Source organism: Poecilia reticulata, linkage group LG8 (assembly GCF_000633615.1).
Source record: "Poecilia reticulata strain Guanapo linkage group LG8, Guppy_female_1.0+MT, whole genome shotgun sequence".
Classification (NCBI taxonomy): Eukaryota; Metazoa; Chordata; class Actinopteri; order Cyprinodontiformes; family Poeciliidae; genus Poecilia; species Poecilia reticulata.
The window spans coordinates 26,268,730-26,292,336 of record NC_024338.1 but is presented as its reverse complement, the minus strand read 5'-3'; the positions used below and the strand labels follow the sequence as shown (position 1 = coordinate 26,292,336).

The 23,607-nt window shown below is 37.8% G+C and overlaps 1 protein-coding gene across 1 annotated transcript in view; it reads right to left on the bottom strand.

Moving 5' to 3' along the window:
• Positions 1 to 2,230: 2,230 nt before the first annotated feature.
• The window catches only part of LOC103469405 (inactive phospholipase C-like protein 2), a 75,018-nt gene continuing 53,641 nt past the window's right edge, over positions 2,231 to 23,607 (bottom strand). The window contains exons 3-6 of the mRNA XM_008417058.2: positions 21,812 to 22,015; positions 16,736 to 16,811; positions 9,219 to 9,328; positions 2,231 to 4,134 (exon numbers count right to left, since the gene is read on the bottom strand). Of these exons, the coding sequence (XP_008415280.2) occupies positions 3,670 to 4,134; positions 9,219 to 9,328; positions 16,736 to 16,811; positions 21,812 to 22,015 (855 nt within the window). The 3' untranslated portion in view covers positions 2,231 to 3,669. The remainder of the gene's footprint in view (positions 4,135 to 9,218; positions 9,329 to 16,735; positions 16,812 to 21,811; positions 22,016 to 23,607) is intronic.

Here is a 23,607-nt window from a genome sequence, read left to right as displayed (position 1 = left end):
TTTTGCCAGGTTGCATCACGTTTATGATTTAATATTCATTATCTGATAGATTTTACTTTTATTTCTGGATTTAATCATGAATAAAATGCCACTTTAAAATRAAGTTATTYGTCTATAAGAGATCTGATGAAGAAATAATAATWWTTTTAAAAAAAGCATAAATTAGAAGWATCTGCATTGTCACTTGACAAAAGGACTGACTYACTATGTTAAATCCTTTCTTCACATTCTGTGGTCATGTTGAACTAAAATCTGAATTCTTCAGAGCATCAACATGTAATCACTAAACTTTGTACAAAGGCTTACCCTGAAAGGTCTTACCCTGTTAGRTGTGTCCATCCCAGCAATGTTGTGGAAGTTGGTGGTGTACCATGTCATCTTCACTCTGGTGTRATGGGGTTAKAATCTGATCTTCTTATGTCCCACAGGAGGAAGTCTCTTTTATATTGTTCTACTGTGTCCACATTGTCGGTGCTTTGGGCGTCATTCAGGCCAGCCACAATCAGACAAAAAAACACCAACCTTTTATTTCTGCTCATTTAAAGTTTGCTGCCACGCTCGTGACTGTTAATTAGAGCCCTATTAGAGATCATCTCCACAGAGATTTGATGAACTACAGGTATGCCTTTGTGGCTGCATCGGGAGGGTTTATTAACACATGCCATTACTATGAGTAGCCAAAGACGGAAACTATTGTGTCCAGAAAAGCAAAAAAATAAATTAAAGATAAAAAATACAACCCAAATACATAAGGAAACTAACAAGCTTTGAAAGGGCATGCTAATGAGCATAGCTCTGTGTGCTGTGATTTCTCATACTAAAGGTCTATAGTGACACATCAAAAGTCTTGGTATTTTTTGCTGCTTCAAAGAGCATCTTCTTGAAACTCGCTTAACTAAAAACATCCAAACATCCAAAAGTTTAGGTGGGGCTATCTAAGGGTCTATATACAGGAGAAACTAGTTCTTAACAATCAACATACACATTTCATGTCAAAACTTCAGGACAACAACTTGGAAGCAGCGACTCATTTGTACATCCATTTAGCTAATGTTTATTGCCATCTTATGGACAACAGGAAGCACTGCTTTAAACATACAAACCCTTTCATGGAAGAAGAATAGATTTGAATCAATAAGAACATAATTTTAGATCAGGTCTATTAACGTTGCATCATAGTGCATCAGAAACAATCAATGAAGAATTTGGGTAGGTCACTGATTAGATTAGATTGTATTCAACATAGTCATCTTCATATAATTCCAACATATAATTATTGGAATTATATGTTTAAGTAATTATCCAAAGTATATATCACAGTGTTGAAGAAAATAAATATGTTTCTAGGTGCGTGTCTAACTTTGTTTATTTGGTAACTTTAGCTTTTATGGTCTTGTGGTACAGATCAGGATATTACAGTTCTGATCTGCAAATATAAATTGAACAACTGTCTCTTTATTTGCAGCTGTGAGTTTAAACCTGATGCCAGGTTTTGAAAATCATTGTCTCTTTGTTGATTCAAATGACTCTCATATTAATAATTGCTAAGAAATTGATGTTAAGGTAGTGGAAATCGGAAGCTGTTCCTACAATTCAAGGAATGGCTCTCAGAATTGCCTCGGGTATTAGACATGGAGAGACGGACAAAATCTTTTCGGGAAATCCGGACGTCATTTCTGGACCTATGAGCGCAACAAGATGGAAATCCCTCTTGATATTTAACCTCACAAATAGTCATCTGCCTTGTTCTCCACAATTTACATTGAGATATTGGTAAGAGTGATGCATCTGTGCTCATATATTCATCACAAAGCTGAATATGCCCAGCTTTGTGCTTTTTGTTGTTATGTTTGTTTATTTGTTTGAGGTTTAGCATATTAGTGTGGTTCTTTGAATAGACAAATTACAATTTAAAAAGACCCCAAACCAACAAACAAAGCCAAAGTACTTCTTCAGCCATCTTTAGAGAAGTGTTGTAGAGGGCGGTTCAAACAACCGTGTCTATACATATTTAGAAAAAAAGTATGTATAACTTAAGAAAACCGCCTACCAATCAGAACAATTTCTTAAACCCAGTTTATGAGGGCAAAATAGAAATATTTACGATAATATAAATACTTCAGTATGAAAGCATGCCAAAAATGTTTTGCATATTTTGTTATATTAATAAAAACATTTTTTATAGTGTATCTATGTCTCATTAGATAGAAATGAACAAGAGGAGACAGAATAACCAATGAAGCCAGCTTTAATGGGCAACTCAAAGGAGCTCTTACAGTTTTGCACACTCTCACTGTCATGTCGTCATTTACCCCTTGTGTTGTGGCACTAACCCGTGGCCCGTCATTTCAGTCCCAAACGCACTGGTTCTCTTGATCTGATCCACAGAACAACAGGTGTCAAAGCACTGTACATGTGGAAGTAATGTTAAAAAAAGACTCTGAATATCAATAAAACTTACAACAAGAAGAATATCAATCAATAATGTCTGAGAATTATAGCAATATATGTTCCCTTCATACATTTTACATAGAGTTTACATCTATATAGTCACTGTGTTATTCCACAGACAGCAGTACCATGGTGATTTTGACCTTTCGCTTCTAAAAGGGAGGGTCAAATATTCCAGTTGTGACTGAATGCTGAGCTCCACCACTGAAGGATGTGGGTTAGCTCCACCCTGGGGACCAAAACATCAACTCACATAACATCATACGCAGAGCCCCTGGGTAGGAGACAAGAAAATCCTATGGTGAGTATCCCAAGAATGAACTCAAACCTGAACACACAAACCCAAGAGAAGGACCTGATGGAGGCTGACAGCAGCTTAAAAAAAAAAGCATAAATAAATGAACACTGAACAAATGCAGATTTTTTACTGCATACTAACTCTAATGCTCCCTGGTTTGTGCTAAAAAGGTCATTTGTGACTCCTACAGTGCCCAGCCTAGCAGAGCTGCTCTAATTTGTGCATTTAAAATGAAATCTGCACCCTCGTTACGGGAAAGGAGCGAGGGTTTGAGCTGAGCATTACAACTAAAACATTGGGAGAGAAGTGTGAATGTGACCAAATAAAAGCTCAAAGACGTGGTAAAGTGCCTCTGAAATGGAAAAAAAGAAAAGAAAAGAAAAAAAGGCATATTTGTGGCGTAAAACACTGATGTGAGGTAAAGCCTGCACCCACAGAGCCAGTGTACGTTGTGGATTTGCATGTTACTAGCAGTGCCCAGAGAGAGACAGGGATACCTTTGTCATCAATTTGCCTTTAATGTACTTTTCTRACTAGAAACACAAGCCTGAAATATTCCTCCCATCATCCCTTGCTTCTCCCTCCGTTTTTTTTTTTTTTTTTTTTACTTCTTGCAAGATAGAAGACAAATACATTTTGAATTTCTTGCTGAAATGGCTAATGCTCAAARTTGAGAGAACAAGCATCCTGTTCAGAAATGTATGACTGGACTGTTACATCTGTCTTCATCCGTATTTTCAGACTTGTGTTTCGCTTCGAACACGGTGACTCCTTTTCACCGTCATCACCTCTTTAGGTCTCTCTGCGACATCCTTTACCTCGCCTTCCTTATTAGCCTCCTGTTTTCCTTCAACATCCTTCTGCTTCTCCATCTCTTTGTCTCTCTTTGGGTGGGACTCGCTGTGGGCGCAGGCTGCTAGTCAGCAGGGTCCTGCAGGACCGTCGCTGACCATCTCTTTCTCTCTCTCTGGGATGATATCGAGAGGTCCTGCCGCCCTCTGCTGCTGGCTTTGTGACTGGAGCTGATTTGTGGGCAAGGGTGGAGGATGTGGGTAGGCAGGCGGTTTTAAAACAGTTTGGATGGGAGGGAAAGGAAACGACTGGGAATGCAGCTGGGAGTATTGCTGTTGATGGGTGTGGAGGTACGACTGGGGTGACGTCTGGGGCTGCAGAGGAACGTGGGGTGGGTGGAGCAGCAGAGACTGTGGGTGGAGCTTGGTCGGAGGCTGTTGCTGTACTTGTGGTGGCTGCTGAGGAGGATGGTGAGGAAGCTGCGGGGAAGCCGCTCCGTTTTTACTGAGACCGCAGGACTGAGCTGCACAGTGGATCTGGCGCAAAGTGTCCAGTGCCTCACTTTTTGCATGCTTCAGCAGGTCTGCCTGGCCCTGAGGTTAAGAAAAAAAGAGATAGACATGTAAATATTGCGATAATGTCCAGTTTTGATGAGGCATAAAGCACTGGAAGTCTCCAAAACACCACAATTCAATTGCTAAATAGATATTTTACTTAATGTATTAAGTATTTGATTATAAAATTTTGTTTCTAAATCAATCAGTAAAACATTAACTGTAGTTTTCAAGTATATAATGAATAAATATGTTGTCAATAAACATGTATTCTTAAAAAGGCAACTATATTACTCCCATATTTATTATATGTATATCTTCTCAAGCTTCCTGCATTTATTTTGTGTATCAGTCTAACATGGACCTCAATGAATGATGAGTTCTTGTTAATATAATTTGTCTGAAATTGACTTGCTACACAGTTCAACCAATCAAATGCTGTGACATTTTAAATAATCCTTTGAGGCACACCGTGCAAGAAATAATTAACTACTGGAATTTTAATTATTTAGTTTCACATTCTAAATTTATGTCTGTATTTAATTACTTGGAACACTTAAATAATAATTAAATGCATCTAATTATTTATTTATTAATTTTATTTCCTATTTAATAAGAAAATATATCAAGAAAAATATATGTTGTGCAACATTTGGCATTCAATAAAGCAAAACCTTTGAAATACTTCATGCCTATTAATTGCAGTCAGTTTGCATTAATTAATTTTATTTTATTTTTTTCCCGTTTTCAACACTTTTTTATTCTCTGAAGATTTCTCTGTTTTTGCCTGCGTTAACCCAAAATAGCCGGAAGGGGGCAGTACAAACTCACTGAAACGCGGTTGGATGTTTGCCAGCAGTTTGTACAGCTCCTCTCTGCTGGAGAACTGTGCTGTCATATGGTGATAATGTTACCACTATGTTTCTGCTCTTTATTCGAGCACCCCAGAGATGAATGCATGCCATATATGGAGGAAATGGCCAGAACAGCCTTTCTGTGTTCACAGCACTGTCAAGAAAATCTGGGCCAAGGCCATTTCCATCCCGCTTCCCTAAGATATAGCCGTCTTTGCTACATGAAAATACGGTGGAGTTATTTCTATATGGAAGACACACATATATAACAGATATATTCACATGTGAGAAAAAGAAAAATAAGAAAAGGGTCATTATTGAATCCATCACTATGGATTTCTAGGTAGGTTGTTTTCTTCAGTTTGCTCACTCGAAAATGAGCGTCAAATCTGGCATTCTGCAAATATTACCTTTCCCACTGTGACATGCTTTTGGACTGACATCCCACCGAAGTGACGCGTGCTAACCTATCGTACGCCACAGTGAAGGGTAAATGTTAAAAGAATACAGCGCACATGGAAGTCTGACATATTGCAGAGGGAGTAAAGGTGCTGCCCTCCGCCTAACGGTCAACATTCAGCTCCCAGGTGATGCTGATGCTCTCCAAGTGGCCTTTTATCCAAGACATTCTAGCACAAAAACCAGGAGAATGAATAACTCATATGTTTAAAAAAGAAAAAAAAAAATTATGTAACTCATGACTCACCAGCTATGAAACAAGACAGCGAAAAGCTGGTCCTGCGCTGCAACAACCAAATCAGAATTGCACTTTTAGGTGATGTGCTCACCCCAACAGTTGACCCAAAGCTGTCCACAGGGAGGGCTAAAATAAAACAGGGGTAGTCACCGATTCCCACACAATGCCCTTATTGAATACCAGTCTAATATTCTTGTCTGATGCACAATTAATTTGAAATAACCTGAACTTGCTGTATATTATTTATAAATTGTAAGGCAGACATTGGTTCGCTGAACGTGATGAACATATCTGATTTAACAAAAAGGGGTCGAAACTACAACGGCTGCAATCTGAACTAGTTTTGTGGAGTTCATTAGATGTGTATTCATTAGACACATTTTAATTACAGCACACATTTCCGTGAATTTCTTTTTTTTTAAAGGAGCCTTTTATTCTATTTAAGAAGAACTTGACATTCATTTCAAAGCCGCCCTTTCTGTCTCTCTGCTTCTGCCTTTCTTTTGACAGAGGTACAATGAGTGACAGAAATGTGCAAAAAACATCATCCACCATGACAGCTCTGATCTTTCTGTCACTGTCAAAGTACAGTCGAAGTGGGAGTTTGGGAAGCTGAGAAAGAAAGAAAGACAGGACACCTCTTTTTTTTTTCTTCCACTCAACTGCCTATTTCTCCGTCCCATGCTTCTAGCACTTTCCAGCCTGCTGAGAATCTGAAAAAGGTTGAGGGGTGAAATAACTAGGCATGACTGCCAGCCTTGGCAAACAGGCGCTAGGCTCTCACCAAATGTTCAGTATGAGAGGGAGATTATAGATGAAGAATGGGAGGAAGAGGAGGCGGAGCTATGCGGATGCCAAGATGCCTTTCAGTTGAGAGCATGGCTCATCGATGAAACGAGGATGAGGAAGCTGAGAAACAGGGAAGTGGGCAACTTAAAGGGCAAGCACAAATGAGTGGAGATGGATGGGATAGTTAGATAGATATAGATGGAACAGGGTGAGAGATGTTGGAGGGATTCAACAACAAGACCTTCTGATACTGCTATTTTAAATCTTCACAAATTTGGAGAACCACTAAAAATGTAAGGCTCGACATTTTGTATGAGATGAGTAGAACTTGTTGCATCCTGTTCTTCTTTGTGCATTCCGTGATGCATCAGATTTATCTTCACAAACCACAAAGTGCAAAATCATGAAAACCTGAAACCATGAGCATCGCCTCCTAGAGAAGCCTCCCTACTTCAATGAAGGCTGTTTTTATGACTGTAAACTGCAAGAAAAGTCAAAAAGCAGGTCAAACTGACACACTATTCTGCCATAGTAGCAGTAATAACATAAGGAGGTGAAACACACACACACACGCACACACACACACACGCAAAAAAACAAACCTTTAGAGAGAAACCATTAGAGCGGGAAGTGGTTGGCTGCTATAGCAACTAACCCCAGAAAACACATTACTTTTAAAAAGAGATAAGACAGATGCTTGAAAAATGTTGGCATTATAGAGGTGGGTAGAAATATAAATAACACAAATCAAAGCAAATTTCCACTTGGTTCCTACTGTACGTAAGACTGTAGCACAGCTATCTGGTACAAGAAGTTAGAAAAATAACAGTTCAAGATTTTATTCTTGAATATTGTCAGGTATCAAATATTAATGATGACTTCTGTGGTGAGTATGTTTTATAGTTTTAATACTGGCATTGCTGAGGTCATTGTTTAGTTACTCGCGCGTAATAACTTTAAATAACGCATTTCCTATGTGTGGGAAAACTACAGCATAGCAACTCTACTTCAACTACACAAAAGTTGACAGCACCATATTCGAAAAAAAACCCCACATTATGATGTTACCACTTCCAAACTTCACTATTGGTATTGTATTATGGTATCTAATAATATTTCAACTTTGGCCTGATCTGGCTACACTACGATCTATACTATTTCTAAAGCTTGTCTCCATGTTGTTCAGTGTCTTCCATAAATGCTCCTATGCTCTTTGTTAATTCCTTTAACTCTTCTGTTACTGGAAAATTTGTACGCAACCAAGACCATTAGTATGTTTTGTAATAAGGTTGCAAAGGTCTTGAGAGAGCTCACTATTTATGACCATCACATGCTGTGTCTTGTTTGACACCTTGGTAATCAGAATATTTTTCATTGGTCATCAGTTGAGACTGAGCCAGTTGATATTCATTTACACTAAGTGGCAGGATTATTTTCTAACAACTGATTGACTTCAGTAGGTGTCATGGCTTTCCATGCTTTCTTGAACCTCCTTTTTATCATGTGTTCACTACTTTTTTCCCTATACAGTATAAGATAATTTATGGACATCAGGGTTTGATTATATATATATATATATGTTTAGCCTGGATAGGTTATTACTGACATATGGTGGAACTTTCATGTAAACTGCACTTTAGAAATATATTTGCTTAGAAAATTAGAGGTGTGTGCAGTACTTCCTTCACACGCTTGGAGATAAGAACAACAACATGGTTAGCTCCAGCTACAGAAGAGAAGAGGGAATGCAAGTAACGCGGCTAAAGGCGTTCCACATATTTGCTACTAATATTAGAACTGTAGCAGAGCTAACCGCCACATGGGGTTTACTAAGTAGCAGTTTAGATTTGGTCACTGATTTTTTTTTTTGTCTGGGTGCCAACCACTAAATCATTTGTGGTGGGTGTGTGTGGTAATTTCTCGGATCCTCCAGCACTGAGTGCACACTGAAACCCACTGTCAGGGGTTTTAGTGTGCACAGCTCTGTGAATAGCCAAAATGATAAAACCATTCTAAAGATTCTGTGCAAGAAATTTCTTTATTTACTTTTTAGATTAGGTGCCCTTTTTTATGTCAGAAAACTCAAAATAACTCATTGAAGTTATATTTTCACATATGTGGAATGAAAATTATGCTACTGCACAAAAATGTGATTTAAGGTATTTCATTTTGACTAAAGAAAATTGCGATAGCATATAAAAGCTAATAAAATGAAAAACAGTATAAACCACACAATCATCACTATCAATTAAAATTAACTGGTGTCAAGGTGACACAATGAGATACGATCCCAACTATACTGTTTGCGTTTAGCTTTCTAACATTGGCATCCAAAGAGGGAATAAGATGAACGAATTGGCCGGCCTTATCTCTCGAGTCACAGGGCAGGCAGTGACAAGAATGCACCGTCTTTTACACATGCACATATGGCCAAGCTGCATGGAGCTGTGTGTCTTCCAAGCAAGTGTGAACGATCCAATCAAGCCTTGTCAAAATAGATACAAGAGGAAATAAATAAAACAAGGCTTGGAATGAACACTAATTACTTAAGAGATTTAGGGATTAGGGAAGAGAGAGACGCAATTAGCCCAAGAAGCTTTCTTAAGACATCGTGCGGGTAAATCTCTGCAACAGTGTCTGGGATTGCTTGTCCAGCTGGTTGCAGTTTATAAGATAATCCTTTAACTTCCCATCTTTCATATAAGTGGCGCGTGCTCTAAATGTATTGCACTGTCATACAGTGCATTGACTTTGAAGCGACGTAATTGGGGAGGTTTGCTCACCTTAAGCACAGTGATGTTCCAAGCGTAACTCTCCATGGCTTTCTGAAGTTTTCGGCCTTTCAGACCTTCCTTTGCTCCGATGCGATGCAGGTCTTCATGGAAGTCCAGACCTGAAATGGACAGAAATGTTTCACCTAAAAACATTATCAGAAAAGTCACACATATCTCCAAAGGACCTTTACTCTACCGTGGTGCTTAAGAGTTTTTATTCATTTATTCAGTTAATATTTTTTTAATAATTGAATATAGTACATGTAGCACAGACATCAGTCTGTTTTACTACTGGAATAACCAAATTAGTATTGTCTTGTTAAGATCTTAGAGGTCTTAGGTAAAGCAGGTTTCAAAGGTGAGGCACCTTTGCCAAGAGATTTGCTATTCACCACAGGAGACATGGGGAAACACAATTACCATTTGTTATATAGTAATAACAGATCAAATAAAATGGGGAAAAAAATGTATATTCAATATTACAGAAGTCATAAAACATGTGGACGCCTTCTTTAAAGTGCCAGCACTTTGTAAAATCTGTCAGAGCATGAAAGTACATTAAGGTCTGGGCCAAAACCTGACTGATATTTGGTGCTGTGCATGATTTCATTCTCCTCGATAAAAGTCTAGTTCACATGAAGACAACTAACCCCAGAGTGTGACCCTTCCACCGCTGTATTTCACTAAAAGTGCAGTGTTATTTTAGCGTTGCACTGTTTTGGTACCAAACTTATGTTTTAAAATGTTGGTCAAAAGTTCCAGCTTAGTTTCGCCAGACCATAAACTATTCTCCCACAAGTTTTTGGGAAGTTTTAGCTGGGCCCGAATGTTTTCTTTGGAAGAAAATGCTTTGACCTTTGAACCCTACTCGTAGTCCAGACATAATGGAGAAATTCTTGTATTTTCTTTAGAGCTACTGCCAACCTCTCAGGAGCCTCCCTGCATACATTTTTGGGAAATATTTGATTTTAGAAATGTTACTTAATGTTTCAGCGTGCCATGCTATCTGCTGTGGAATATTTTTTTTAGCTCTTCTCGTGATTAACATTTTTTCATAAATCTGATTATTTTGACACATTGTAGCATCTTGAAACCGTAACATCTGCAAACTCTGAATGTCAATTAGCAATTTGGAGAAAGTCCTAATAGGACGGCTGAACTTCAATCAGTAGGCATGAACTTTAATTACAGTTAATCAATGCAGCTTAATTTCTCTATAATTAACTGTGTACCTAAGACTGAATGCTGGAACTGTATCAAAAGGTATTGCAACAAAGTAAGGGTGTGCATATTTAAACAGATGTGAGGAATTCATGGGTTTTCTCTCATAGTTCAAAGATGTTCTTCTTCATCATCACTTGGTTATTGATTAAGGAGATTTAGGGCCAGATCATCCCATGACCCTACAAGAGTTAAGTGAGTACAGAAAATGGATGACCAGATGGATGGATGGATGGATGGATGGATGGATGGATGGATGGATGGATGGATGGACGGTACAATGAAGGCGAACCTCTAATTAGGCTTCAGAGTAGGTCAGGTTTTATTGCAACTGAGGCAAACTATTCCTAATCTCCAAAGGGTTTAACAACAAACTCCCCCTAAATCTGTAAGACTCAGCTTGCTTGTCAGTCTGTTCCTGAAAGATGACCTTAAGCAACAGAAGCTCTGATTTTCTGAAGAACCAATGCAGGCTTCCACTATAAACTAGAGAATAGCTGTGCATCTTGAACCATTTTTTTTTCAGCACCTCATAGCACCTCAAGTGAGAAGGTATTGCACCTCTTCTGTAAACAAACAGTTTACGCATTTTGGAGAATACCTCAAACCAATTAAAATTATTTTCCTACCTAGCAACATAAGTGCATCATCTTTCAGAGGCAGATTACATAAAAATGTAAAACTACTACGTTTTGAGGGGCTGCTTTTTAATTTTCAATGTCGGACTGCCCTTTCTTAATTTTCTAACTACACCAGAGGTAGTGTTACTACAATATTCTAGTTTAGGAGCCTGAAATTTACATTAACAGGGATAAGGACTGATCTAATTTTATAATCTGCTACAGCTAATGGGCCGCTGCTTGTGCAGAGCTGAGAAAAGGGAGAAGGCGAACGCAGGATGGGGCAGAAACCAGCAAGCAGGGAGCTGTAAATGATACGAAATTAGCTGCTGGCGGTTTGTTCCAATATAGCTTCGCGGAGTATTTAATCTGGCAATGATTAAGAGCCATCTCCGTGTAACATTAACACAATTCCTGTTCCTTACTGTCACTTTAACACTAGGAAATTCATGCTGTTGTGCAAAATGTGACCCCCATCGTGTGCTGCAGAAAGACGAGGACTTTTTGGTTTGCTTCCCTAATGGGTACGAGCTGGAGAAGCGGTGCTCAGATGGAAGGACACGGGAGACAACATCTCTTTAGAGCAGCTACACAATTACAGAATATGGCTTACAATCCTTGAAAACGATAAACATCTTCTGCATTTATAACGAGAAGCGTTCCCAATGCACAAGCAGAACTAAAAAAATTTTAAAAAAGCACAATTTTAAGTCAGAGAGAGTGAAAAGTGGTAAATAACCAAATAAAACAGGATCTTTAAAGTGAATCCCCTTTCACTGAAAAGAAATGGTAGCTGGTGAAAGGGAGATTTGCATCAATCAGATCAATGTTTGCTTAATTTATCCCAATTCATACACTCTCTAGAGTCCATGTGGAGTGTCATCACTGCAAACACAGAGAGGGATTTTTTTCTCTGGCTGTGGATGAGCTAGGAAAACAATGACTCTGCAAAGCCAGAGACGACAAAGGGAATGAGATGTCTTTATCTAGGATATTCACAGCGAGAAAGCTGTCAAAAACAAAATGAACAAATACACAGTCGTTAGGCAGAGAAAGCATGCTTGAATGGAAGGGGGACCTAGATAAACACAACAGAGAGCTGATGAAACATGGACTGCATTGATGATACATTTGATTCCAGTTTGAGGTCTGTGTGTCCTTTACAAGCGTTTTGTCTGTTCATTTTCAGGTATGCCTTTTTTTCCTTTTATGGTGATTGGTCCAGCCGTGTTTCCCAAATTATCACACTATTCAAGTTTAAAGAAAGAAAACAAAGTTTATTTTGGAGAATATTTAAATATTAATCATTTTTCTTATAGTTCAGAAAGATTAGATAACAGCACTACTGCATAATGCGTCTTAGAACAACAGAATCATATTCCTTACATGTTTTCTGCCCATTTTTTTATACAGCAATAACAGACTTCAGTGTTTTCCTCTGGGACAGACCCAGGAAGGGCAGCATTAATCAGAGTAGCTGCCAAAATGCCCACAGTATCTCTGGAGGAGTGGCAGAGATCCACAACCCAGGTTTAAGATTCTGCTATCAAAACAACTGTGAGTTTTGGAAATGCTGACTCTTTTAAAAACAGTTTGCGATCTTTAGTTGATTTATTCCATTTCCAAATTATCCGCAAAATCTCTGTTTGCGTGCATATTTTATCATGAAATCACAACTAATTTTAAGAACAGTTTGACCTGAATTTATAGTTGCCTAGAATCTAATTCTAAAGGTAAATAGTGGTGTATCTAATAATTAAATTCAAAACCAAAATATTGGTGGTAAAATGTTAAAATCAAGGTATGACGTCGCAGAAAGAGTATAAGATGTTATTTAAATGTAATTCAAGGCAAATCTACTCTAGAAAGAAGAAAAATATCAGGAAAATCCAGGATTTTTCCAAACTCACCCAGAAAATAATAAAAACAATTTATCTTCCTTTTCAGACTTTGAGATTGTCACAACTTTGCAAGTGTTAATATAAAGATTTTAAAACAACAGTCTAATCCACTCACATACGCACTGAATATAGATTTCTAATTACACACAAACATTGAGTGAAATTTACTTTGTGCTAATATTTTTCTTCAATGGAAACTGATTAAATGGTTGAAAAACATAAGCACTACACAAAGCAATGAAATTACTACAGTGAAAAGAAGAGTGGTTTCCGTATTTAGATTTCCGATATCGGAGCCAACTCAGAGTCTGTGTGCTCAAAAAATATGATGGTAGCATCTGGAGGTGCCAGAGTGCGCATCCCAGCTGTTTTCCTGGTCGCCCATTATCCTCGTGCGTGATGGCGAGCCACCAATAGGGCCCACAGGGGAATCATCTAGCACCTCTCCATTCTCATCAACACATAAGCTTCACTGCCCAAATTAAACTGATTAGCTGCAACAATGACTGTGCATAAACTGAGAGGAGGAAGAAAATGGAAGATGCTGCAGGACACGGCAGAACAAATCCAAACCTGTTCCACGCTGTTGTTTCTGATCTTGCACAATATCCTTATTTAAAAATAAGAGGTGACAGTTGAGTGAAATTTCCTTATTTCGTATCAAGACCATCGTTTGCGATTCATGTCTTTGCCACAACAGTATTTAGCCGATGAGCGAAGCACAAGGGCAAAAAGCACCGGAGTTAAAATTAAACTAACACATTCCACCCCGTCGCCACTTTCTCTTCCCCAAGACTGACAAGCCGTCCTCTAATAGCACTGTTTTCCGTTTCTCACACAGCCATTAAGCCGAAATTATAAATTTGCCATCTTGAATGATCATAGGGACAAAACCCTCAATTCCATGCAAAATCCACCATCTCTTCATATCCCTCTCTCTGCTCGCCTTCCTGTGTTCAGCCAGTTACTCCTAAAGCTGTCAGTCTGTACACGCGCTTTATGAGATGAGATGGGTTCGAAGAGGTACATACAGCATCACAAGAGACGCATTCACTACAAATACCTGTGGGAGGGGTTAAACACAATATTATCTGTGGATTGTCTGGTTATAAGAGGTTAAGGAATGGCTGTAATTGACTAAAACACAAGCTAAATAAAACAGACATGTCAGATGAGAAAAAAATCTCAATTAGAGAGATTGGGTAAAATTGTAGAACGAGTGTATTTCATTGGATCTAATGACTGTTATTAAAAAAAAAACTTAAATTAAAGGGGCTTAAATTTTGCTTCAACTGTTTACAACAGCTTAAAGCAGGTATAGTTACACAAGCAGCATTATTTTAGCTCTTCTGGAGCCTGAGTGTTTCATATTTTTTTGTTTGTTACTTTGACCTAATTATCTTAAGTTTAACGAACTAACCTTGTCAGACTGTAGATTTAGTTATAGGCCCATTGAGATGAGATGTGAATGGAGAGCAGAAGTAACAAGCTGAGAACAACAGTGTTAAAGAAAGAGTAACAAACGTGAGTTTCAGATTATAATTAGAAGCTCAAATGTTGAGTCATAAAGCAGAAAAAAGATACTGTGACATATTTTCTATTGTTGTAGCATCATTAGCACATTGGTGCAAGTGATATAAAAAGAAATAAATGTGGAAAACAATATTTTATTAGAACAAAGGACATTTAGCTTAATAGGTGATGAAATATGGCCGCCAGGCACAATATTCTGTCACGCTAAACTTAATTTAATGCTTAAAAGAAATGTTATCTTGATTTAATTAATTAATTAATTCGGAAAAGATGTTTGTATTGTACAGGTTCCAAGTGACATGAAAAGCTAAATTTAAGCATTAGCTTCTTTTTGGGACGCTGACATATTTTTCAATTTAAATTTCTTCTTCAATCAATAGTAAAAAGTTTGCTTTGAATTTTTGTTGACTATTTCTACAGAGACATATAAATACAGAACCTTTCAAAAACATGAATACATAATTTTTTTCTATTTATCCAAATCTGGAAAATCTGTCAATCGAATTCCAAAGTTTTTGAAAAACAAGCAGGAAACCCCCGTCCTTTTGAGGCATTTCTTAATGCACAATTTACAAGAAAAAAAAAAAAGAAAAGGCAGTCTTCCTGGCTGACCTATTGTTATCAAAATGGCAACAAATGTCTGGAAACACTAATAGAAGTACACAGAAGGGATGTAAAATAGACATAATATTTGTAAAAGGCCACAGTTTGATTTGAGGCATGAGTGTCAGAACCAGGGGCACAGCAGAGAGAGTGGGCGACGGGGTGAGTGTTATGTTTGGCATGCAGCTGAGGCGCCTGAGGGCTGTCGCTGCTCCCCCTTTGCCTCCGTGTATCATTCTTCTCACTTACAGGAAAAGCTAGCAGCTCTTAATAAAAGAATGTCCAAATTCCCTCCCTTCTCAAGTTGAACCAGAAGCACCAGCTGCATTATCCTACAAGACGCATACAGGTTCCTTTTACCTGACGGAGGCAATAAGCTGAGCGTTGCTGCGGAGCAGCAGAAACAGCTGTGAGTGCGGCTGCGTGCGGTTTAAGCTCTGCTTAACTCTGAAATCATCGCCTTTGAACGTTCTTCCAGCTCCTGGCTGGGGAACCATGGAGCTAAGGGACAGCTCTGTGATTGAAGCGCCAGCGTTCAGCCTACATCCCAGGGTAATTACACAGCATGAATATCAGGTTAGCTTATTCTGTTAGAGGGAGAAAGCATATGCCTCCTATTGTGTAACACCAGGCAGTAAAGCTTGACATAAAGAAAGCTTAAAATTTCTTATTTGATTCAGGATGTGGGGTTGAAGTGTGTGACTGAGTCCCAGTTGTTAAGACACACAACAACAAGCAGTGGAAGGGTATAAAATATAATTAACCGGGTTTACACCAGCTATTACAAAGTACTTAACTGGCCATGATCTGCAGTTCTGTGGCTGACTGTAGCGGGACAATGTCAGTAAAAACATGCAGAATTGAGATGTCACTATTCCAGCTTTGTGCTTCCCATTTAAAGACAGAAGTGAGGCAAATGAGGAGAAGTTGAGCCAAATCCAAAAGAGGCTGGAGAGGACAAGCCACAAAGAATTTCCTGATTTGAAGCCATTTCTCTAATAATGATCACGTCCCGGCTAAATTTGTCCTCTGCGGGATGCCTTCTTTTTTTTTTTTTAAATAAAGATGTACTGATTGATGTATGTTTAATTCTGTCCTTTCTCTCAAGCCTTTTAATTTCTCTCCTCCTTTCAAAAGATGTTTACGCCTTCTGTCCTTTCTCTCTCCCCCCTGCAGCCCTTTGGTCTGTGCGGCTCACTGATTGTTTTCACCTGCTCACTGCCCATAACTACGCCACGTTGACTCACTGATGATGGCCACTTCTATTGACAGCAGCCACCGATGTTGATGTCGACAGGGATGTTGTGGCACGAGGGGGGGAGGGAGCGACGCCATTTCTTTATCTGCAGCACTGCATGTCATGTGACACCCTCTCTATCTTATAACAGGAGAATGAAAAGTTGCTTTCTCATAATATTGAGTTTTAAAGCAAAACAAAGCATATCTGTGAGTGAGAAAATCTGATTCATGCCCCCGAATGGTAAGTCGGTCTCATCCCAGCGGCAGAGAAACGTAGCACCTCCTTTTACTTTGAGGAGAAATTACAACGACTCTAGCAGTTTGCTCAAGTCAAGCGGATGCACAAATTCATTTAATTTCCCTTTGGGAAGAATTCTGGAATAGAATTGAATGCATTCATGCTGCATACCTGCCCTTTGTGCTTGTGTGAGCTTGGAGTAGACAACATCAGCTGACTCAATCAGGGTTTTGCTGGTTTGGATCATCTAGAAGGCAAATAAAAAGGACAAAGTTAATTTCTAGCCCACCTTAATCACTGAAAGTCACTGAAAGAAAACCCATCAGCTGAGCCTCATCCAAAATCATAAAATGATGATAATAATAACCAGAGAAAGGAAACACGAGAGGAAGAGTTTATATGAAAATGCTAGAAGAGTTTTATTTTCACAAATTATTTCTAATTTGATTGTCTCATTAGCCGGAGCTCATGCCAGACATGTGTTTTGTTCTTTTAGATTTCATTAAGATTGTAGCTGAGAAAAGCAGGTGATCTGAGTGAATTTGCAGCACAGACAACAAAGTGTGGAGTTTTTTTTTTTGCAATGGAACCAATTAGGTACACATGACAAGCCAGTAACAAATAAACCACAGTCCAGCCCTTCATACAGTTTCTATAATTTAAAGTACTTTTATTTACATAACATATCAGGGAACATGCCAGAGTGAGTGCAGTATTGCATGGAGAGAAGAAGCTCCATGTCCTGCCTCTACGTTCTGCTGCTTTGCACTGCTGGTCAGCTGACTGAAAAAAAAGTATGTATATTTTCCTTCTGATTACAAGATCGAGAAATTTGTGTCTATGGTAACATTTCTTGTTGCAAACAATCTGGCACCACCCGTCACTCTTATTAACCCTGTTTTAAAGTACCTACTGGCAAACTCTGAACGTAGATTAGCAACCTGTGATTAGCAATACTTAAACAGCAAAATGGTAAAACAGTACAATGTTGACTGCAATAAGAAATTTAGTTGGTTCAATGTTTATTCTAAATTCCTGCTAAAGTCCATATCAAAATAAACATACTATATTTATAATACTTTTGCACATGTAAGAATGAACTGGTTTTAATTTTATTTTGTGTTTCTACTAAAAGTAATGAATTATATTTTCACTGATAGCTATCCGACCGTAAGAATTCTTCTTTTCAAACTAAGTATTATGAAATCAATTTATTGTATTATTGAGTTGTTGCTCTTGCCGAGTCGTTTATTTATTAACATTTTAGGTAAAGAAGTCATTCAACTTATTTGGTCAGATTCCGACCACAATTACTGTTACATCTACAAAGAAAAAAAAAAAGAAAAAAAAAAAAAGATTTTCGCTTCAAATTTTAAATTGAGGCCAAAACTATATTTGATGTGGTGCTCAGACATCATCCAACAGGGCTGATCGGGTGCAGCTGGAGGAGAGCTCCAGCACAAAGGGGAAGGATAATTACGTTTCACTCTCCTGTGGGAGGCAGAAAGTGGACTGCTGTACTGTTTGGATGAGTATATGCATGTACATGCCTTTTTTCCAAGTAATCTTCTCATGGGAGCTAGTTTGAATGCAAAGTGTTCCTGTAATAGGCAGCACGCTCTCGCTGAAGCAGCGACTGGAGACGAAACTGTTTAAATTCAAAACATGAAGAATATTTGCCTCATTTGTGATTAACCCATCCATGTGAGCACAATAAAATCTATGAAGGAGTATCTGTGGAACCCAAAATTTGTTCCGAGTTTGACAGAATCAAAAAAAAAAAACAAAAAAACAATTATTTTCTAAAGAAAATTAAAGTGGTGGTATTTAGTAAAATCTGCTTTTTTCTTTTGTAATGTTTTTACCTCATCAAAAACCAAACTGCTTCTCAGTCGGCACTCCTATGAATGGTTGTTAATAGCATAATTGTTGCGATGACATTCTGAAGGTGGAGCACTAGAAAGAGGCAGGAGCTTCTTAAAGGAACAGAGACCCAATTACAAAGTCCAATTTCTTTAAAGTCATCTTTGTTACATACAACTGAAGGAAACATACTTGATTGTGCCTTAAAATGCTGGAAAATACTTCACTTAACTTCCCTTTGGGATCAATAAAGTATTTTTGAATTTTGAATTTAAATTGAGGCAAGCATTATTTGTGCTACGTGAGGTCACTGATGTTTCCACACTCAACATATTATCTGGGAAACTAGAACATCGAAAAAATGTAGCTTCTGCATAGCAATGAAAACATGTCACAACCTACGGCAAGCAGTGAAAACGTAATGGCACTGATGTCTTGTTTTAGAAGACATCGTGACGTTCGCTGCCAACAACCTACATGTGGGTTACTAAAGACACAGACTTCACACTGATTTTCAACAGTTAACGCCCTGGAGTTGGCAAGCCAATGGGCAGTGAAGTCATAGGCTTCACACACATGTGCTGCATGGATACACACACATGCCCATAGACTGGGGCCTCTGTTTTTGAGCAAGCGAGTGTGACAGCAGGAAACGAGCACTTAGCTGCCATGACCCTAGCATCAAAAGACTAAACTGTACATTAATAAAGATATATATATATATACAACCTTCTATTAGATCCTTATGCTGTTATTTCTGCTTTTGGAAGGCGTTGTCTTGTTTCACATGGTAACACAACGTGCTGTGTCTAGAAAAAGCATTCATTCTTTGTGAATGCCTTGAAAAAAATTACAAGCTGAAGTAGAAGGATTATTAAAATATTCTTTAAACATGTATGAATGTGACCAAAAGCTTATGTAGCTCATTTGCTGTGTGTCCGTTGGCTTATGATTTATGTACTGCTTGCCTTTAAAAGCTAACGATAAAAAAAAAAAAAACTACTGTTAAAAAGAAGTAGCGATCCCCTCGTGGAAACGTGTGGAGATCACAAGTGAAGCATAAAGCCTAAAACCTAACAAACGACTCATTTTCCCAGCTCCCACCTAAAAAAGAAAATACATAGAGATAAAAAAAAAAGCAACGGTGTAAAACAGCACGTAATTACTAATATTAGAGTCTTTTAAAACCTTTCTGCACTGCTCATATGTCAACTTGTGAAAAATATCAATGTCTTCAGAGAGACGAGGCAGGAGGAAAAGCACTTTTACACAATAAGCAGCTGCATCTTGACAACTTGACAGGTCAATTACTGTATGTGGTGCATATGTCATGTCTGGAAGCTTTGGAAAACTCATCCAGCTGTGTGAATATTTCAATCATATGCTTGAAAATTATAATATAAAGAAGCAAGTTTATTCAGCTGAACTCTGTAACTAAACAGATTGCAAATTGCATCGTAAAGTAAGATTCATTTAGAAGTTTGCATTTATTTTTGTGTTCTGATTGTTTGGACTTCATGCGCCTTGATAAGGTCCCTCACAAGTATTAAAAATGTAAACGTAATATTTACAGAGGAGTTTGTTTCTCATTCTACGACATCAAACCRGTGTATGTTTAAAAATAGGAGGTGATAACRCGAGCTCAAGACGCGAGCTGACAGACTGTCTGCAGTCATCTTAAAGTGTATGACAGTGTGTACGTCACCGGGGTAAGAGAGTGATGCGCACGGAGCGGCATATGGCGCACCACTCACTGTGAAACCYGCTGCGTGTGTTTACATCAGAATAGAAGCAGAAGTGAATCTGTCTGGTGTGTGGAGCAGTCTGTGGACTCCTACGTGTGCACAGTACACAGACTCAGAGGTTCAGCAGAGGGAAAGAGCTCAGATGTGAAAGATCAGTTTTTATTGCGGCATGACAAAATGCATTAAATTTGGTGCTGAATCGAGGTTTGTTAGATTCAGAGTTGATTGAGATTGATAGTTATTGATTTTTTTTTTAAACTTTAAACTCTTATTTTAACACTTTGATTTTAGTAAAACTTTGCCTTCTTTGTCCAATAAAATGAACATGGGAGATTCTCGCTCTGACAAAATGTTTTCATAGCTAGTGGTGTGCTATGGTAGGTCAACCTTATATATAACATGTTCAGAAATCAACATTATGTTGGTAAACTATTTTTGCTAAATGCCAGAATAATGATGGAGACATTTTTGAAAAGATTGTAAAAAAATTATTCTGGCATTTAGCAAAAATAGTTTACCAACATAATGCTGATTATGTCTCAATCTATTGGTAATAGATATTATTAATATATATTTTTTTACAATCTTTTCAAAAATGTCTCCATCATTATTCTGGCATTTAGCAAAAATAGTTTACCAACATAATGCTGATTATGTCTCAATCAATTACAGAAATTATTAATATATATTAATAATATCTATTACCAATAGATATTATTAATATATCTATTAATAATAATAGATTATTTTCAAACCATAATCTATCTATATTTGTTGCTTTGGCAGCAATGGCTTCTTCGTTGCTTAGTCCATGTTGGTCTTTGGATAATGACAAAGTCTCACCCAATTAAGCCAGCAATAAAAAAACAACAGTCTTTTTTCTGATGCTGAAAAAAGCATAATAAAAAAGCATCTGGAAACTGTAACCGAGGATCAACCAGACTGGCAGAGGTCCACAATTCCCTCCTTAAAAGTCTTGCCTGATTTCTTTCAGTTTTTCCATTAGTTCACACAAGGAATCAGTAAAGTTGGTACTTAAAATAACAAATTCTAGCTGCGATTTATACGGTTAGGGCCAAACCTACCATTTTTGTTACTTCTACTAAAGTGAAAGGGAAGGTGTTTGTCAGATTTAAAGTGATGAATGAGACACACATGATCAATAACAAGTCCACAGATGGGTAGACAGGAATCTGTATGGATACTCACATACACACAAAACCACAGCAGTCACCAAGCTCTTAAGGGAAACATTAATTTTTTCTGCATAAGGAAGTTAAAGGTTTATCCAAAGGAAACTGCAGTGTCTAMCTTTATTCACTCCCTAATATTGCAATGTTTAAAGTCCTCAATGAAAACTGCTTTTACTTATTTTACTCTGGGTTAAGTAAAAAACATTGTGACCTTCAAAGTTTTCAAATGAACTTGTTTGTGCACAGCATCTTTCCTAGCTAGATTCCAACTTAGCCTAGAACACCGCATTTCTAATAAAGTAATAAACAGAGCAATTTAGTAAACAGAAAGCTATTATGTTGTGCTTTAAATAACACCTTTACTTCTGTTTGCTTTGACTATTTTCCTCTGCAGTAGTAATTGGATGCAAATGTTTTAGCCAACCGTGTTTGCCGTAACAGCTTACCATGTCGTAGGCRTTTAGCACTTTGCGCAGAAGCTCAGGCACGGGACCCTGCGCTTCCATGGTGGGGTASGTCTCGCTCAGGTCCACTGTCACCTTCAGCGACCGCTCACTGTTCATCAGCCACGTAGAGACGGTCAGGATGCACTGCTTCATGTTGGCGGCGGGCGTCAGGCCACAAAGCTCCTTAAAGGACACCATGGCATTCTGGCAAAAAGTTAAAAAAATAAAAATAAAAAAATAAAATGAGCATKAATTTAAAAGTAAAAGCAAATATTTAGCTATTAGCAAACAGAGAAAAAGACCCTCCGTATTCAGTAATTGCAGTTTAATGAAACATGCATTTAGTTYGTACAGCATCAGCAATTTCATCTGTGTTGTTTAAGTTGATTTCTGTAAARAACTACTTACCTTCTATGCAGTGTTTRATACAACAAATATTAAAATTTGAATTTTAAAAATAAGCTTAAATGTAATKTATTAGTTATATTTTTAATTGGTTTTATTAACAAAAAGTAGATTAACCAGAAGAGTTTTCTTTTTTCTGATTGTTTTTAATGATGTTTGCAGACTGAAATTACATTTTGAACCAGAAAAATGTATGGTGTGGTTTGAATTGTTATAATTACCATAAGGTTAAGGCATAACTTAGGCAATTTGAAAGCTGTTCTTGCGAGTTTAATGAAATGTAAGATAGTGAATACATTGTTTAATTTTGAGCAAGGAGGCATAATGAGACAAACTACACTCTTTTCTTATGTCAGAAACAGAATGGTATTTGTCGTATTTATCCATAAGCTAACGTCTCCATAATATTTTACACAAAAGCTTTAATAGAAAAAAAGTTTGCTTTAGAGTTGCACACTGGCTAAACTGAGACCCGGTTATTTCCAAATCTATTTTATCATATTGACATTTTACTTAAAGGTTTGTCAGAAAAATAAAAAATTATATTGCTTGAAGCAAAAACAATTGCTAAAAATGATCCAAAAAAATGGTTGAAAGCTTAATCAAGTAAAACATCCAGCGCTAAAGGAGACTGGAATTACATGCAAGGTCATAATCATAAAAAAAAAAAAAAAAACTAAGAAAAACACCTGGGCACACACATAAAGATGCTAAATAAAACGAGCAAGTCACTTATTTCTGTCTTGCTTTCGCTGGTTCTTTATTGAGTAAATTGGCTGTAAATATGATACATAAAAAAAGCAAAAGGTGACACATACCCAGCTGGAAAATTATACATCACTGCTATAAGAGGAACGCAGACTTTGCCTCAACATGTCTTGCGACTAAATCTAGCTCCAACCATGAATCTTATTTTTCCTCAGGGGCAGATGTGGCTCAGTTAAGTGGCACAGGTCTGCTGTCATTTTCACAGCAAGCACCTCCTTTCCACATGCTTGAGAGTCCTTGAGACGCACTCCWAACCTGAGCTTGTCAAAAAGYCAAAATCTCAACAACTTTTGATATATGCAGTGTGAATTTACTTAATGTAAATAGGRCRCATACAGAAGTTACACAATTTGTGCTCGTCACTTACAGCCATTACCAACTTCAATCTAAACTGTTACATCTTGAGACTTTTATTATATGTAGTCAGCAAACGTAGCAGAAAGCTAAACTAAATTCATCTGAACTGGCCCAGGCCTCGCTCTCTTTCTGTTTTACTCATCAAAATCCCTCTGCCAACGTACTTTCAACCCACATCTTGTTTCAAAGTCTCTACTGCCACTGCCAGCGTGGGAATCTGGCAACCAGCTAGTGCCTTGGTAGCACAGAAAAGAGAGAGGGGGGGG